Source organism: Mixophyes fleayi, chromosome 1 (genome assembly GCF_038048845.1).
Source record: "Mixophyes fleayi isolate aMixFle1 chromosome 1, aMixFle1.hap1, whole genome shotgun sequence".
Taxonomy (NCBI): Eukaryota; Metazoa; Chordata; class Amphibia; order Anura; family Limnodynastidae; genus Mixophyes; species Mixophyes fleayi.
In genome coordinates this window covers 68811185-68829610 of record NC_134402.1, presented here as the reverse complement: position 1 = coordinate 68829610, position 18426 = coordinate 68811185, and the positions used below count along the sequence as shown (strand labels likewise).

The following is an 18426-nucleotide window of genomic DNA, read 5'->3' as shown; positions in this document are numbered from 1 at the left end:
TGTCAGCCTTGTATTAGTTTAATTTGTTTCCTAATCTCTTCTTCTTTGGTTGATTCCTCCCAACTCCATGGACAGAGTCACTCACATGACCTGATGATGTCATGGTGTGGCTGGGTTAAGCCTCTTCACTAGGGTAGGAAGCAGGACCCTCAGACAGTGGGGTGCCACCGGGGATTTCTCTGCTATCCCGGTGAGCCTGTCTGACATTGGTTTTGGGTCTTCAATACCCAAATCCTTCAGAATAAACTCAGTGCCATTGGCTGATGCATATTGTAAAATCATGCACTTTTAATTTGTGCCTTCCCACAGTACAGTGATTATTGTTTGTTGTCAATTGGGACACATTTTACTCTTTTATCATTATTTGGCAGTGACATTGCTAGAGAGCAAATGACAAAAGGATTTTCAACTTGTTGAAGTGTCACTGCTGCCTAGATCTGGCATGTACAGTCTGCCAGCCCTTCATTCAAGTATGTACCTAGATATTATTACAGCATTATAAAAAGACTTGAAGTTTATATAATTGTTATTCATTAGACATAGTGCTGCCATCGCCTCTAATCATCTGGTTTGCAGTAGAAAACAGCAGGGAGTCATTTTTTACGGCGATAGTCTATGAACCAACAATCCGTGATCATGATGCTGCTATCTTAGATCTATCTTTTTTTTTCTTTTTTTTTTTTTTTTTTTTTTAACTCAAAATTTTATTGTATAATAAAGTATGAATGACATAGACTTTAGATAACAAGCATATTGATTGGAATAATCATAAAGCATAGTGGATATCCAGCAATGTCACTTATAAAACAGTAAAGTATATTGCAATATAACAGAATGGTAATGGGTGAGGGGCGGGAGGGAGAGGGAATGGGAATTGGAGGAGGAGGAGGAGGTGTAGGGTAGGTAAGGGGGGGGGAGATGGTCGAATCATAGGATATACTTGAGAAGAGCATGTTCACCTTCAGAAGGGGGTGCTGTCATATCTGCATGGGAGTGTTTTAAAGGAGTAAAGGGGTCAATGTTATCTGGAGTTGTGAAGGGAGAAACTATTTGGAGGAAGAGAAAGCTACGGGGATCTTAGGCATAAAGCCAGGGGGCCCAGATTTGATGAAATTTGTCTTCTTTGTCTCGCAGCAGCGACGTGATTTTTTCCATGTTGGCAATAAACCATATATAAGATTTAAGAGAAGAGATGCGGGGGGGGTTCGCCTGCTTCCAGAACTTAGCAATCAGACATCTGGCGGCTGCCAGAACATGCGAGGCAAGTTTTGCGGAGTGGGTGTCTAGGTCTTGTATAGGGTAACAGAGGAGGAAGGACCATGGATCCTTTCTGATAGGGCATTGGAGGAGGGAGGAAAGAAGTCTCGATACCCTGTCCCAGAAGGAGGAGATAACCGGGCATGACCACCAAATATGCACGAAGGTGCCTCGATGGCCACAATTTCTCCAGCAATCGGGAGAGGCTGACTGGTACATTTTTGCGAGCCTGTCAGGTGTGAGATACCACCTGTAGTAGACTTTGTACGCATTTTCCTTAATTAATGTGGAGATGGAACTAGAAGCCACATTCAGCCTGATGGTCTCCCAGCAGTCCTCCTCCGGGGGAGGGCCCAGATCCCTCTCCCACTCCCTCTCATGTGCGTTCCCGGAGGGAATCAGTTTTCCTAGTAGTAGACTATACAAGGACGAGATCATACCCCTTCGCAGAGGGGAAGAGAGGCAGAGAGATTCAAATTGGGAGGGGGAGTGAGGTGAGTTGTCCGACAGGAGTGACAGGAGGAAGTGCCGAACCTGCAAAGGTCTATCTTTTACTGATCTGTTTTTACTTTGGTTTGTCTTGTTCATCAATTGCAATAAATATAAGGTAACACAAATATTACGCTCAGTGGCCATTTTATTAGGTATAATGCTACATCTGCTCATTAATTGAAAATACTAATATCTAATTAAACTCAATGCATAAAAGCATTCAGACAGGTTCAGGTGTTGTGGAAGCCAAACACCAAAATGGGAAATAATTATAATCTAAGTGACTTTGAGTAGGGAATGATTGTTGGTGCCAGAAACTGCTGATCTCCTGGGATTTTCATGCATTGCAGTCTGTAGAGTTTACAGAGAATGATGCACAAAACAAAAAATAACAGCCAGTGAGCAACAGATCTGTGGGCGAAAAATTGTTAAGGAGAGAGGTTAGAGGAGAAAGGCCAGACTGGTTCAAGCTGACAGGAAGGTGACAGTAACTCAAATAACCAAGTGATACAACAGTAATATGCAGAAGAGCATCTCCTTACACAGAGCACAATGAACCTTGACATTGCTACAGCAGCATAAGACCACTCCAGGTTCCAATCCTGTCAGCTATGATCAGGAAACTGAGGCTACAGGGGCACAGGCTCACCTAAACTGGACAGTTCAAGAATGAAAAAGTGTTGCTTGGTCTGACAAATCTCGATTTTTGCTGTGATAGATTGTAGTATAAGAATTTCTCGTAAACAACATGAATCCTTTATGGCCACAGTCTTCCCATCTTCTAATGACTACTTCCAGGAGGATAATGCACCATGTCTCCAAGCAGACATCATCTCAAGATAGTTCAATGAACATAATAATATTCAATGTACTCCAAGTAAGTTTGCGCACATCACAATACTTGTACCAGAGTGGTTTCACACTATTATGTCAACATGAACCAGAAACTTTAATGATTCTAGGCAACAAGATGTACCTAATAAAGTCAACACTGAGTGTATTTTACTATGCAATACATTATTTTAATACCCTATAAAGAGAAGCAAAACTATTCTCAATGAAACTATTCATTCAAAGAAAAGCACCCTGTTTGTAATAATAAAGCATTATTTACAGTATACATGCAAGTATTTAAAGTAACCTGCTGCACTTAGGCTGAATACACACTACAGAGTTTCAGACAACTATTGGGACAATCACACTGTAAACGACCGTTTGGCCTGATATAGCATCAGTGACTACACTCCAACAATGAATGATTATAATTCCACAGCACATTATATCGTTTATTTTGATTTTTAAACCGGACTAAAAATCTTGTTCAACAATGGAACAATGTCGTTCCAGTTCTGTAGTGTGTATTGCACTCATGATCGGCAGTGTCCATTGATCTTGATGTAGTGTGTAGAGTCGCAATCTTTTCAGCCCATGGTTTTGACAGATGAAGACCACAGATCTGAAGGTAAATCTTGTAAAACGTGTTTAGTGTGTACACATGAATCAGCATGCTGATCTGGACTTTTTTTTTCAGTCGTTAGTGAAATAGTTAAAAATATTGCATCAGGAGAAATTTTCTGTACTGTGTACCCAGCCTTAGATAGCTAACAAATCATTTCTATTATGTCCATATGTACCTAAAATTCAGTACATTTTTCATCTCATATCAGAAGTGCATTTATGTAAGGGCCACATAGTCTTGGGACTAGGGAGAAGGATTACAGGTGCAGCAGATTTACAGGGCAGAAAGATTACAATGGCAGTTGGATTATAGAGTAGCAGGAATACGTTGGTTGAAGGATTATAGGGACAGCAAGGTTACAGCGGAAGGATTACAATGATTGAAGATTTAGAGGGCAGCATGCTGACCTTTATTTAATGAGGTCATGCAATGTTTATTGGTGCTGGAGAATTACTGTAGAAAATTACAATGTTATTAGAGAAGCGTACTATATTTTGATTGTAATTGTAGCAAATTATTTAGAATAGGCTTTGTTCCCATTAAGAAATGTTTCTCGACTGTAGAGAAATGTGTGCAAGTCCAGCCTGAGATGTTCATCTGCCCTGGCCTGACAGAGCAAATGACGTTTCATGGTAACTGAGCACATTGTAGTACTTATTGCGCTAATATTTGTCTATTGTTTCTTCAATTGATTTTTGTTGTTACATTTTTATTAATTTGTTTAAAAATGTATGACATTAAAATGAGAGAGTAAAATGAGCATTTATAAATATATAATGTTGTAATTTGTATCTTTATGTAGAGAAAATAATATTTCTATAATTTCCTAAATTGCCATATTTAGCAGATGTCCAATTTTGCATGGAAATCTAAAAGGGCAGAAGAAGTTGAATTGTGCATCTGTTTTTATATATGCATTATGTGCTTCATGTCAGTATGTATTAAACTGATGTACCCAAAAATGTAAGAAATAATAGCACAAACTGAACTGTCAACTGGCATATTGAGTTGTTACAATAATTGTATCTATCGTTTTGACAGTTCCAAGTTATCTTGTACACCAAACATATTCAAATCACATATAAAGATATCAAAGTCTGCCATGAATTGTGTCATTTGCTCAAAATATCAATGCATACAATTTTGGCTTTATACATATTACTTGAAACAGTGAAGGACTATAATGTCTCTTATATAAGAAATGTTTTAACTTTTAGCCATAAATATTGACCACAAAGCCCTGGCATTAATAGTAGAGTGTCTGCATCCCAGAGGTTACCATGCTGGCCTCTAATTATTGACTAGCCGGATAAATATCAGGCAGCCAACCACAAGGGACCAGTTTGGGAAAATGCTTCTGATTGGCGGAATGGCATAGGACAATCTGTTAATTCCTGCTATAATAGTTTTGTGTCCGATGTAGTGTGCAGGTTATATAACAAGATTATTTTACATTCCATAAAGTGAATGAAGGATTTTGGGTACTTTTTATTCAATTAGGTTTATTTGAAAATAGTGTGTGTGAATTTTTTACCCCTTTGGTGCATGCATTTTAGGGACTTCTGTCAATTAAACTGAGACTGGGGGTGGCAAAATTTCCACTCCATGGCTCACAAAGTTATGAATTACCTCGGACCCCACAGCCCAGAAGATAGTTTGGAGTAGTTGCAGCACTTTAAAGCACGGTGCTGGAATAAATGGGGGGTGCATGCTGTATTTTGCTCCCCCTTCCCATATAGACACAACCCCCGCACTCTCATCACAATTGTTTAAACTACCCACACTGTCTAGCACTGGGACTGGTTAATTAGATTCTTATTTATTTATTTATTTTTATTTTACGCACTGCATAGAGCATGGCAACTGTTTTGTCGAAAAATAAAGGCTGAAACAAATCTACGCTAGCCCTGAGTTGGTGCAGAATTCAAGAACTCAAATTTGCAGAGTACGAATGACTGAGCATAGCATGGAACATGGTTAAATATGTGGTTATCTGCCCCTTTATATCTCACTAATCTCTTTCCTCAAATTTAATTATTGTTTCTGCACTCTGTAAAATGAATTGCACCTTTTTTACTAACCTGTACATATCGAAGATTGCTCACTCCTCCCAACTCCACTCAACTGCACCCCACTGACTTTGAAAACAGCTGTATCTTGCTTTGCAAATCTTTGCACCTTGGTGGAAATCTAGGAATACTGGCATAAATAATGGAGTACAACAGGTCTAAAGTTGTATTTACACTCAGGAGCTGCCGTTTTGTGTTTCTTAAATGACCTCCACTCAGAGATTCTTAAAGTACAATGTCTTATAAACAATACTTTGAGCACTGATTAGTTGAAAACTTCAACCAATCAGAGTAGCATGGGAATGATTCAAACATTTTTTTAGATAATACATGCTATATTTTTGTATTTGTTTTGGTTTGCTGCTATTTCATATTCTGGCAATTCATTTTTTTCACTTTATTTACCTATTATTTTGTTCATCTGGCTATTATTTATGGTCAATCAGGAGGATCATACTGCTTTTATAAAATGCTCTGTTCATTGTCAGTGCACCTCATCATCATCATCATTATTTATATAGCGCCAACATATTCCGTAGCGCTTTACAATTGGGGACAAACATAATAAACTAATAAACAAACTGAGTAAAACAGACAAAGAGGTGAGAAGGCCCTGCTCGCAAGCTTACAATCTATGGACATTATTAGATTGAAACAATGCTACTAAAGCACATTAACAAAATATGGTTTTGATGTACTTTCCATGTACGTTTGATGAGCTCAACACATCACAATGCATATAAAGGAATGGCTTTTAGTGTGCTACTGCATGAAGTATAGTATTTAGCAATTGTACAGACCATTTTGCACTGTAGGTGATGACTAGTGTGTGAATTAATTTTGCCCTGAGGTGTTGCTGAGTTATAATAATGAAGACATCCAGACAGAAAAAAAAATAATAGGGCAAATTCTACACGAAACACATGATGTTGTCTTCTTACCACAAAGTGTTGTTCACCTCACATCACACTTATTGTCAGTTTAATAACATAATGCTACATTTTTAAAATGTAATGTCTGGTAAAGTTCAACCAAGATCCATTCTGAATATTTTCATTTCTGACTCAATTAACCTCCTTGTCATAGGACAGAGCTACAGAGGAAACAATCTTAGAAGCAATCTCTCACCGTCTCCTCATTTAAAGTCTACACTATTCATGTCTTTTATCTGCTACAATTTTGTGTTGAGGTTACTTATTGTCCCCCAAGTCCTTGAAAACTAATACCTTCTTCCTCCCTCATTTCCTTTCTTCTGACCTACCCTCTGTTATTATAAGTGATATCAACTTTCTTGTTAGAAACCACAATAAATCTGCCATCACCAAACCTCTAACTTCATGATTTGAATGTCTCAATCGCCATTCAGTCTCACACACTGCAATGGCCATTCCTTGGAACTCATCTTCTACTTGCCTATGTCAAACTTTCACAATTTTCCCATTCTCTTTTCAGAACTTCCAGTTGTTCAGCCTCTTCCAGCCTCCTGCAATGCCTGTTCCTAAAGCAATGTGTATACTGAATGTTTTCCTTATGCTCTTTACTCAGCTTTCTTCTCTTCAACCCTAGAACCAAGCAATGTGTATACTGAATGTTTTCCTTTTGCTCTTCACTCAGCTTTCTTCTCTTCAACCCTAGAACCACTTCTCTCTGCTATTACTTCACTTCACTATTTTGCCAGAATTTTGTTGTCTTCCTCTACAATTAAACCGTCATTTCTGCCTTAGACAACAGCTCCTGCATCCACCAATAGTTTCCAGCACTCTAAACCCAACCTGACCAGTTACCTGCAAAAATGCTCCCAAACTGCTGAGTGCTGCTGAAGGAATTCTTACTCTAATGCTGACTTCATCAGTTCTGCCCTCTCGTGCACTAAACAATCCTAGTTTAAGTGTTTAATTTCCTCCTCATGGTCCTTCTACGCTGTATGGGAAGACTACTGTGACAATTCATTCTGCTCAATGGTGTTGTTGGGGTATAATAAGAGAGAAGTCCAGGCAGAACTAAAATATTAGCGAGAATTCTACACAAAACACTTAAGGCCATAGGCTGATGTCATATCTATGCTCCACTCACCCATTTCTTTCTCAAAATCCTTCACTTCACCAGCAAAGTTTACTCTATCAGGATATGTGTCTGAAATTTTGCTCACCTTACTTGCGACACCCCACCTCTCTGTATTCCATCTGTTTATTCTTCATAATAACTAGGGATGAGCTCTTTGTACCACTCACTTACTCTTTTTCCTCCAACTGCCCACTTGATGTCATTCCTTCTCATCTTCTTTGCTCCCCTTTTCACCAAGGTTTTCTTGCACCAAGCTTGTTCTTTAATCTGACCTTCTCCTCTAACAGTTTTTCCCCCTTCCACTAAGCACTTTCTTTTCTGATCTATTCCCAAAACGCCTTTCTTTGTTCCTGTCTCTCTCTCTCTTAAACCACTTCCCAATGTTTTCCTATTTGGGTGGAAACTCTTTGAAAGGTTTGCTTATAACCAGCTTACAAACTTTCCTCATTCTCCTTGACCTGTTGTTCCACTGGCATTGTCCTCACTAGACTCTTACTACTAAGTCTAAGGGTCACTTTTCCATGCTTATCTTCCTAGAACAGACACTGAACATCTAAAAGAACTCATGTATCAAGCAAAATTATAAATGTTCAGAGGTCAGAAGAGGATATTAGAATTAATTAATTCCCTGCCATTACTTTTGCAACATGGCTTGTCCCAGTGTCATAAATTTTATGACGCAAGCTAAACTGTGGACTCTTTGTCTTGGTAAAACACTCATAAAAACCCCTGTGTTGTGATGCAATGTTGTTATTGTCATCGTGCAATAATCTTTTAAATATTAGTGTATGAAACAATCTTGTATTTCCCTATTTTATTAATTTTTTAACTTTACTAAAATTTGTAAAAATACGAAAGTTGTGTCTAAGCTGTGCATTCAACTGTGCAATTATTTACTGTTGGCCTTCAATAATTAATTTGAGAAGCTGTATGCATAATATTAATTTTGCTTTTTATTTACTGTAACATTTTATGACTTAAAGAAAGTATAAAAGATCTGATTGGACAAGCCATGGCTCTGTCCACCATCAATTGCAGGAGGCAGCATGGGCTATGTGACTATCTCCTGAACCATATATGTCTAAAGAACTAGAATTTCATATTTGTACTATTAGTCAACAAAGGTGGAGGATAAAATAACAATTCTGACTGTAATTCCTTTTCAGCATAAAAAACAAAATTTTCCTACAAACAAATTTTCCCTCTCAACCACATCTCCCCAAATATTTCAACACAACACATCTCAGTAGCATATGGTTGATTACAGTAGAATGACAATTGATACAATTACTTGCAGTGGGATAAGCCAAACAATAATGAATCTGGCTCTGACATATTAAACAATTGCCAACAATATATAAAAGTTTCTAGCTTAGTCCAAATATTTAATTATCAAATGACTGTGTAATGACAGTCTTCCATGTACAGTAAATATGTCTAATAAGCATTACAGGTCATAAAAGGGAAATATGTCTTAATTGCGAGCAGAAATGTTCTAAATTATTTTACAATAGTTCTCAAACTGATTCATTGAACTGGTTCTAAAGTATAAAATTCACAATAAATTCTCAAACTTTAAATAGACTCAAAAAATGAAAGCAAAATTCGGGCAAGTCAAATCAATTCCACCATGGTTAAGTCATATTTTTATATTTTCTTATAAATATATATATAATATCTTATTTAACATGCCCATTGCAAGCTTGTTCTAGTTTTTATTCTATTTTTTAACAGCAACAGATGGGGAGTGTCTTTAATTATTCTTTTGTTACATTAATGGCTATCAGCTATCTCGATCTGTAAGAAGTGTCAATGATTACACAGTTTAATGCAACAAATAGGAACAGGTGCAGCTGTAAACAGTCCCTGATTAACAATTTCATTTAAATGTTTTAACACATTTCTTTAGGGCGAATTATTCCCAGTGGTAAGAAGGTGTGCTGTTTTTTTATAGTATAATTCACTACACCTAGAATTTAATTATTCTAGCAATAACAAAGGTATTTAACATGCCAAATCTCACAATATATTAGCTTTTAGTATTAAAATATCTACAATAAAAATCTATTGTTATTGAAAATCTTCCATGCGGACTCTATTTATATTATCACATTTGTGTTGAGGGCATAATTGTTTAGCATCTTAACATGTTTAGCATCTTAATATAAATATAGTTTGGAAACAGTGCCGTTTAAATATTCATCACATTAGAGATGATCTAGCTCTTTTATATTATTACTAAACATTTGAAAAGAACCCATATTGTTATATGAATAATTCCATTCATCTTTAGACACAGTTTTAGTGGCATCATATTGCGATCTTTGTTTACCTGTGATACTTTGCATAAAATAATTTTTATGCTGTATTTTACATGTATAAATTAATAGAATGTTTTTTCATGGAAAAGTACTGCACGTTTCAAATCTCTTTCATTTTCAAGTACTGAGTGTCATAGGATTAACTGAATCGAATGCCCTTGTAGCAAATTGAAGACATTATTTAGATGTTATAGGTGATCCCTCAGCTATGTGTTTGTTGTTATGTATCGGGGGGGGGGGGCATATGAAATTGTGTAATATACAATGCAAGCCAGTTAATTTAGTTGTGTACAATTTATTAAACCCTCTCAGTGCTGGAGGATTTTGAAACAATCTCACTAGATGTGCCATTCACAACATACACATTATAGTTGATGCCACATTACTATGAACATATTCCGCTTTACACACTAAGTATTAATACATTTTTTTCATGATAAGTACAGTTTTTAATTCATATTTCACTTGGTTCAATATATGTTCTAAATGTATGCCATAAGTATAGAAAAGGATAAACTCTTTTTCAATATGTATTTGTTTAATATGTGCAACAAATGAAATGAGATGAACATATATGTTTGATCACATGTGACCACAGATCCCCAAACACAACAACGCTTTTGTGAAAAATATGCTCAAAAAATCAGCAGGAGAAAACCAGTTAACTACCTATTTCACAAAACTTTCCAATTACCCTAATCCAATCGATTTAGAAACATAGAATTTGATGGCAGATAAGAACCGTTTGGCTCATCTAGTCTGCCTATTATTTTATTAACCTATGGTAATCTCAAACCCTATTTGGTCCTTTAATCTTGCAAGGATATCTTTATGTCTATCCCAAGCATGTTAAAATTGGTCTACTGTATTAGCCTCTACCACCTCTGATGGGAGGATATTCCACTTATCCACTACCCTTTCTGTGAAGTAGTTTTTCCTCAAATTTCTTCTGAACTTACTTCCCTCCAGTGTCAGTGCATGTCCTTGTGTTCTAATATTTCTCTTCCTTTAAAGAATGTTTCCCTCCTGTACCTTGTTTAAACCCTTAATATATTTGAAAGTGTCTTTCACCCCCCCTTCCCTTCTCTGCTCAAACTATACATATTTAGATCTTTTAGTCTTTCTGGGCAAGTTTTGTGCTGTAGTTCATGCACCATTTTAGTTTCCCTTCTTTGTACAGTCTCTAATTTATTTATATTCTCCTGGAGATTTTGCTTCCAGAATTGAACACATTATTCTAGATGAGGCCGTACCAATGAACTATACAGTGGCATTATTAGTTCTTTCTTTCTGCTACTGTTTCCTCTCTATGCAACCAAGAATCTGACTTGCCTTCCTCATTGCTTTGCTACATTGCTTACCTGCCTTTAAGTCACCTGAAATAGTGACTCCTAGATCCCTTTCCTCTTCAATAGTTTCCATTATAGTGCCATTAATACTATATTTAGCATTTGGGTTGTTGAGACCAAAGTGCATGATTTTGCATTTTTTTGCCATTAAACTGTAGTTGCCACTCTCTTGACCATTCCTCTAGTCTACCTAGATTATCAATCATTTGTTTTACCCCTCCTGGTCTATCTACCCTGTTGCATATATTTGCATCATCTGCAAAAACTCATACTTTCCCTTTAATACCATTTGCAGTGTCACCAATAAAGATATTAAAAAGCACTGGTCCAAGTACAGATCCTTGGGGTACACCACTAATAACCTTTCCCTCCTGTAAATTCACTCCATTTACTATAACTCTCTGTTCTCTATCCTGCAGCCAATATCTTATCCATTCAACCATCTTAGAATTTACATAAATTAAGAAAGTACAAATCCTTGCTTTGAGATCCATATAGGCATGGAGATAGCTGGAAACTCCGGTTCCCTCCCTGCTCCTCTGATGTCTCTGTAACACCTGATACCTTTCCTTGCTGACACATCTACCACTGTATAATTTTGCTCCCTGGGTTATCGTTTGTAGGACACTGCAGGATATGTCCAATACATACATGGAATATAAAGTCTTAAAAGAACACACAACATCATCATCATAATATCTCCATTTATTCAAATAGCTCCACTAATTGTGAAGTGCTGTATAGAGAATATTTTGTCATTCACCTCAGTCCTTGCCCAATTGGAGATTACAGACTGAAATCCCTTAATACACACTTAGACAGACTGGTGTTAATTATTTGCCAGCAGCCAATTAACCTACCAGTGTATTTTGGAGTGTTTGAGGAAATTCACACAAACATGGAGAGAACATACAGACTCCACTCTGATAAGGCCATGGTCAGGAATTGAACTCATGACCCCAGTGCTGTGAGGCAGGAGCGCTAACCAATGATCACCTTGCTGCTCATGTGCCCTTTTAGGGATAATTTGATATTAACATCTATAAAAACTTAAAATTATTACTAGATAGAATAATGTAATCATATTATAGGTAACTTAACAGAAGTAAAGACATAATGGAGATGAAGAATCTTTTCTTTAACTCATAATATCGCATTATTGGTAGACAGTGATTAGAATCTTATTTAATAAGAACACACTAATAATGTAGGAGTGATAGAAAACTATTTTTCAAAACACACATAAATATAAGAAAAGATATGAAAGGCAAATAGATAAGCAGAGAGATAAGGAGAAAAAAGGAAAAAAACCTATTCAATTAATGACAACTGTTAATAATATATCATTAATGATAAAACATTTTAAAAAGTTTGTTTGTTTTTTTTTAATTTGTCCCACCAGCACTTCAGCTTTACTTGCAATCGAAAGCTGAGTACACACTACAGAAAAGTAAACGATTAACAATGTACCAACGACAGAATAAATGTAAAAAATCCCGATCAGCATACCGATTGACGTGTACACACTATACACGATTATCATCAGATCTCTGCTCTTCATCTGTCAAAATTATCGGCTGCAAAGTAGTCCATAAAAGGTAAAAGTGACAGCTCAGGTCTTAATTCATTGAGAGACATTCAGCCTGGCAATTGTATTGGGCAGCCTGCCTTGACACAGCACTGTGCCGAGTGCAGAACTGTAAGCTGGCTGTAAATACAGTGAGACAGCTTTATCTCCGGCAGCTGAAGCTTAACCCCAGGAATGGACACTGCTCTAATCTCACACTGCGCTAATCTTATCTGTTCCAGCCAGCACACAGAGGGTTAAGACTACATGTGCAAGGGGAGAGAGGGGGGAGCAGCCCGTACCATCGATATCAGTCTCTTCTCTAAAGAAAAACAGCCGCAGACAGTTGACAAGATCAGCAGCAGGCAGACAAGGTGAATGAGACCTGTCACTCTAAGATACATTATTGGCCGATAGTCGGGTGAATTCATACACACTGCAGGATTGGAAGGTGATTGGTCGGCAAAAATTAAACAGTACGACTAACCAAACGACACGATGATAGGCACTTTGGGGCGACTTTAGATCATTGTATAAGTATACACACTACACGATATCTGATCAAACAGTCGGATGTCAGCTGATTTGTCCAATTATTGGACGAAAAACCTGTAGTGTGTAGCCAGCTTAAGTATATGTGCTGACATGCATACCTTCATAACCAGGGGCAGAACTGTAATAGTTGCAGTGGACGGAGTGGCTATGTGGCCCAGCAATGAAAGTGGGCCCTGTGTTGCTGCTCCATCTCATACAGAGGTCCTCGTTCTGCTCATCAGAGAATGTTCTGGGGCTCAGAACTGAAAGCTTAAATGGAGCTTTACAGTGAATGTACAGACCTGTTCATGCTTTCAATGGAATGGACAGGTATCTCCAGAAACCCCAAAATTTTGGCACAGGCAATTTCATGCTACTTCAATGTTCCTAACGGATCGTATAATTGGGGTTGGAGTTTTAGCAACTTATTGCTTTACTGTTTCTCTACAGTTTTAATGTTTAACACCTCCAGCCTGGATTTCAGCTACAAATCTGAAGCACTGACGCTAAGCACCAGCTGACCACTCACACAACTAACAGCTAAAACCTGTGGATGTGCAGATATATACACATGACACCAGCTACACATATCCCTTTCTACTAAGCAGTTACAGCATCAATACTAAGAATTGGTCAGCATATTCAGCAATGCAAATCAAGAACAAGATTCATATATAAATAAAATACAGTATGCTAATGCATATACACATATTTTCACAAGCAGCATCATATTTTAGCATCTTCATATACATTTTGCAATTCGCAATAAGCCACAAATAAAGTCTCACATTATTTCTGCAACTGGAATATTTTCAGTTCTTAGAAAAATATTTTTGTGTGTATTAACCAGTCAACTGAAAATGTGGGAAAAAGTAGAGTTTATACATTTATGTAATCAGTGTTAACTTGTGAGCTGGAATGGAAACTATTTTGTTTATGTGCATGATCAACTTTGATGGATCTGTTGCAATAAAATATGACACATATAAAGGTTCATATGTCACAATGGATGAAATCAGGTCAATACAGTGCATAGTAAATACTTCTGGCCACATAAACCACAGAAGATAAATTCTGCATAATAGCTACATAAAACAAAGTATTTTACTTAGTGTGACATAGCCATCTCGGGAAGTGGGAAGTGCAAAAGAAGAATACTTATATAATTAGCATAACCTTGTTATCTGTAAGCTCCAGGAAAGTGTAAAATGTGGGAAAACTCAAAAACACTCAAAACATCAAGTAAAAGAGTAAAAATATCTTAAGGCAATTTGCAATAAACCATAATGGTTCATTGTATTAAATATATAAGTTTTGACAATCAGGGATGCCAAGAGGAATTTGGAGCCCCGGTACAGCTAATTTGTGGGCCCCCCCTCACAGATGGGTAGGAAAAGGATTGTGTGCCACTGCTGTGCGGCAGCCCCGCCGAAGTGCCACATATTTTCGGGAGTGTGATCAACATGGGATGTGGATATGCCTCTTTAGACATAACATATTATGGATTAAAACAGTGTTGCTCTCACCTACTTGTTATTTTGTTATTGCAGATTTCCCGACCTGGATTCTTGTATACATACAGCAACCAACCTACTGGATTCTCTTCAGTCAGGCTTTAGCTCTCAACAGTCCACAGAGACTGTGCTGACCAAGGTTGTCAATGATTTGATCACAGCAAAAACTAAAGGCCATTACTTCTAATTCTGCTAGATCTCTCTGCAGCATTTGACACTGTCTTCATACAAACGCTACAATCCCTAGGTTTTGAAGGCACTGTCCTATCGTGGTTCTCATCCTACCTATCTAATCGGTCTTTCAGTCTTAATTTCTCTGGATCCACCTCCGCACTACTTCCTTTATTAGTTGGAGAACATCAAGGCTCAGTCCTAGGTCCTCTGCTATTCTCTATCTAGACCTCTTCTCTTGCAAAACTAATAAGTTCCTTTGGATACCAGTATAATCTATATGCGGATGATACACAAATTTATCTCCCCAAAATCAGACTCAAACCCCTACAATCTAATTTGCATGCAGCGGCTAGTATGATTTTCCTTGCAAATTGTTCTTCCACTGCTGAGTCATTCTGTCAATTTCTACATTGGTTCCCTGTTTTTCAATGAATCCAATATAAAATTCTTCTACTATCATACAAGGCCATCAACAAAGCTGCACCAACATACATCTCCTCACTTGTCTCAAAATATCTCCCGTCTCGACGTTCTGCACACCATTTGTGTCTCACTTCCACTCTCATCACGTCCTCCCATTCCCGGTTACAGGACTTTTTTCGGGCTGCACCCAATTTGTGGAATTCCCTCCCTCGCACATTAAGACTTTCCTCTAGTCTTCAAACCTTCAAGCGTTGTCTGCAAACCCACCTCTTCAGACAAGGTTGTGATATTCCTCAACCACCATCTTAATCTCACTAGAATACCCTATTACCACTCTTTACACAGCTAACACAAGACAACAACCCTCTGACCAACATTGCTGTGTGACTGATCATACAGCCCACTCAATACTTTTTATCTTTGCAATCTAGCTGAAAAATATGCAATATAATATAGCACTTAGCCTTGCGTATAAAACCATTGTCCCATAGATTATAAGCTTGCGAGCAGGGCCCTCTTAACTTTATATCTGTATGTATTACCCAGCATTGTTTTATTACTGTTTGTTCCCAATTGTAAAGCACTACAGAATTTGCTGGAGTTATATAAATAAATGATGATGATGACTGGTGTAGTTAACAGCCCTTGGACCCCAGTGTGAAATCTGAGTTGGGCCTCTGATACATTTCTCTGTCCCTGACCACACTTACATATTTTACCTATAGTAACAACATTTCTGGAGGTGAAACAAAAGTCAATATCTGCTACTACTATTGCTATTGCACTGCCTTTCAGGATTTATAAAAACAAATAATAAGAACCAGTTAATTAACTATATACATATATATGGTCTTTCTTTGAATGCTACACTTTGTCATTAAATAATGACTTTCCAATTAGGCTTTTGGTTGACTTGAAAGGAAATAACTTACTATTTAAAGAGGAAAGAACGAAAAAATGGAGAGAAATGAAAGAGATTGTGGAACAATGATGACAGGCCTAATTCAGAAAAAAGTCAAAGCAGAATTGAGTGAGACAAACATAAATGTACATAATACATCATATTTTTTTAGGACTTGGAGATAGGAATTTCTAAATATTAAAAAATAATATTATTAGTTTGATCTATAGAAAGTTATTTACGCCTCCATATCAGCACCACAATTATATTTACCTTTTTGCTTTTGATAGTTATTTGATAATTTTATATGTTCCAATCATTAAAAGGAAAAAATGGAAAAGCAAAACAAAATAAACTGCACTATAATAAATGGCGCAGACAAAATAACATGTTCAATAATATTTTAAAATGTATATGCAGTGACAAATGTAATGTCCTCTGAGCCAATGTAGCTCCATTATAGGGTGTCTACATAATATATGAACTTTACAAAAGCCAAGTATCATCAATCTGACCAGTTAGGTTTCGGTAATATGAATAATAGAGTTGCAGATGAAGTTTGCATTATTTATAAACAATATGGAGAATTATATTTGTGAGAAGGATATTTACCAGCTGGAGATGTAATGGACTCCTAAATGTGCTGGCTATTATTCTCGGTGTGTCTCAGTTAATTCTGCATCTTTTAAAGCTTTGGTCTGTCTCATTTATTCCATATCTCTGCTCTTCTTCCACAAGTTAATTTCTTTTCTTCTTCTTTAAATAATAATATATTTTCTTTTCCAGGACACTGCAAAGAACCATCTGCACCACATGACAAGGAACAAGTAACGATGAAAATTGGGAATGTTAAAATAATTCCTTGCCTACCAATCTCATTAGATAAGTATATGTAAATATATCTCATCAAGTTTAATGTTCTGTTTATAAGTTTGAAAATGTTTCTTTCATGAGCAATCAGTAGCTTTCTTTCAAATGTATTTTGTTTTAGAACAAGTTCCAACTCTCGAATTTTCATAAGTGCCTGTGGAAAGAATGCTATGCTTTTATTTCAAGACGTAAAGAAAAGTTTCAAAATGAGTGTACACCTTGTGCTAAAGTTGTGGAAAAAGAAAACCTTCGGGAATAAATTACTTATAAAGGTCTGTGGATGTAGGAAATACAACTGTTCTGTAACAGTATTATATGAATCTCACATAATACAATACACACTTTACATTGTGTTTCCTAAAATACTGCAATACTTATATTTCTGTTTCTCATCGGTAGGTGGTTCTATGTGTCTTGTGCCCTATGCTGACAAGAAAGAAAGTAAACAATCAATAAGAAGTACCTAGTTTGTGGAAGAAAAAGTAGATATATTTGGAACATACTCCAAAATATAACATTCCTTAAAGTACACATGATTGTTCAAAACTTTTCAGAGGGACCTATGGTATGTGCTACATTTCTATATTTTATTTCATTTTCATTACCTCACTGTAGCACATTAAAATATACATGTTGATTTGTTTCCATAACTAAATTAGGTAAGGTACGCCAGCCAGCACAAAAAACGTTGACTAATGGTTCAGTGAAGAGACTGGAGCCAATTGATTTGGCCCCTGTCCCCCCAAATGCAAAAACACAGTGTTCAATAGGAATTATCTGAGTTAAATGCAGAGGCACTGCGCCGTTATTTTTCACTGGCAATATTGTGAACCTATTGGGTAAATTTATCAAGCTGCGGGTTTGAAAAAGTGGAGATGTTGCCTATAGCATCCAATCAGATTCTAGCTGTCATTTTGTAGAATGTACTAAATAAATGATAACTAGAATCTGATTTGTTGTTATAGGCAACTTCTCCACTTTTTCAAACCCGCTTTGAAAACATACTCCTAGGAGTCATTTGTGGAAAATCTAACGAAGCACAGGGGAGGTCTGGGCCTGGTCTTGAATGCAATCAGCATTATTAGAACCACTATAACCTGGATCTACTAGTTTGCATGTGTGTTTCAATAAGATCCAGATAACACTAGATTTAACATGTGTGCAGGTGAGATACATCAGTCTGTAGTCTTACTATAAATTTGCTTCTTGGGATAAAACAAATCATTTTAGAAGGACAGTAACAAAATAAAAAAAAATAAAAAAAATAAAGACAAATTCTGAAATGTATCCTTCCTTGACTCATCTTCAAATGCATGAGAATAGTAATAGAATGAAAACCTTAAATTGTACAAATATGAAATGTAATAGAGGCATTGCCGATGTCCACAATGTTCACTTACACTCATGAGTTATTTTAGACATAAAAAAGAAT

At 36.7% G+C, this 18426-nt stretch overlaps 1 protein-coding gene across 3 annotated transcripts in view; it reads left to right on the top strand.

Moving 5' to 3' along the window:
* Positions 1 to 18426, top strand: part of SGCZ (sarcoglycan zeta) — an 840489-nt gene that overhangs the window by 462721 nt on the left and 359342 nt on the right. Inside the window, exons 1-2 of one of the 3 annotated variants that reach the window (XM_075196204.1) lie at positions 17015 to 17266; positions 17394 to 17559. The exons of the other annotated variants lie outside the window; for them this stretch is intronic. Of the exons in view, the coding sequence (XP_075052305.1) occupies positions 17527 to 17559 (33 nt within the window). The 5' untranslated portion in view covers positions 17015 to 17266; positions 17394 to 17526. Of the gene's footprint in view, positions 1 to 17014; positions 17267 to 17393; positions 17560 to 18426 lie in introns of those variants that run through there. 3 annotated transcript variants of the gene reach the window in all.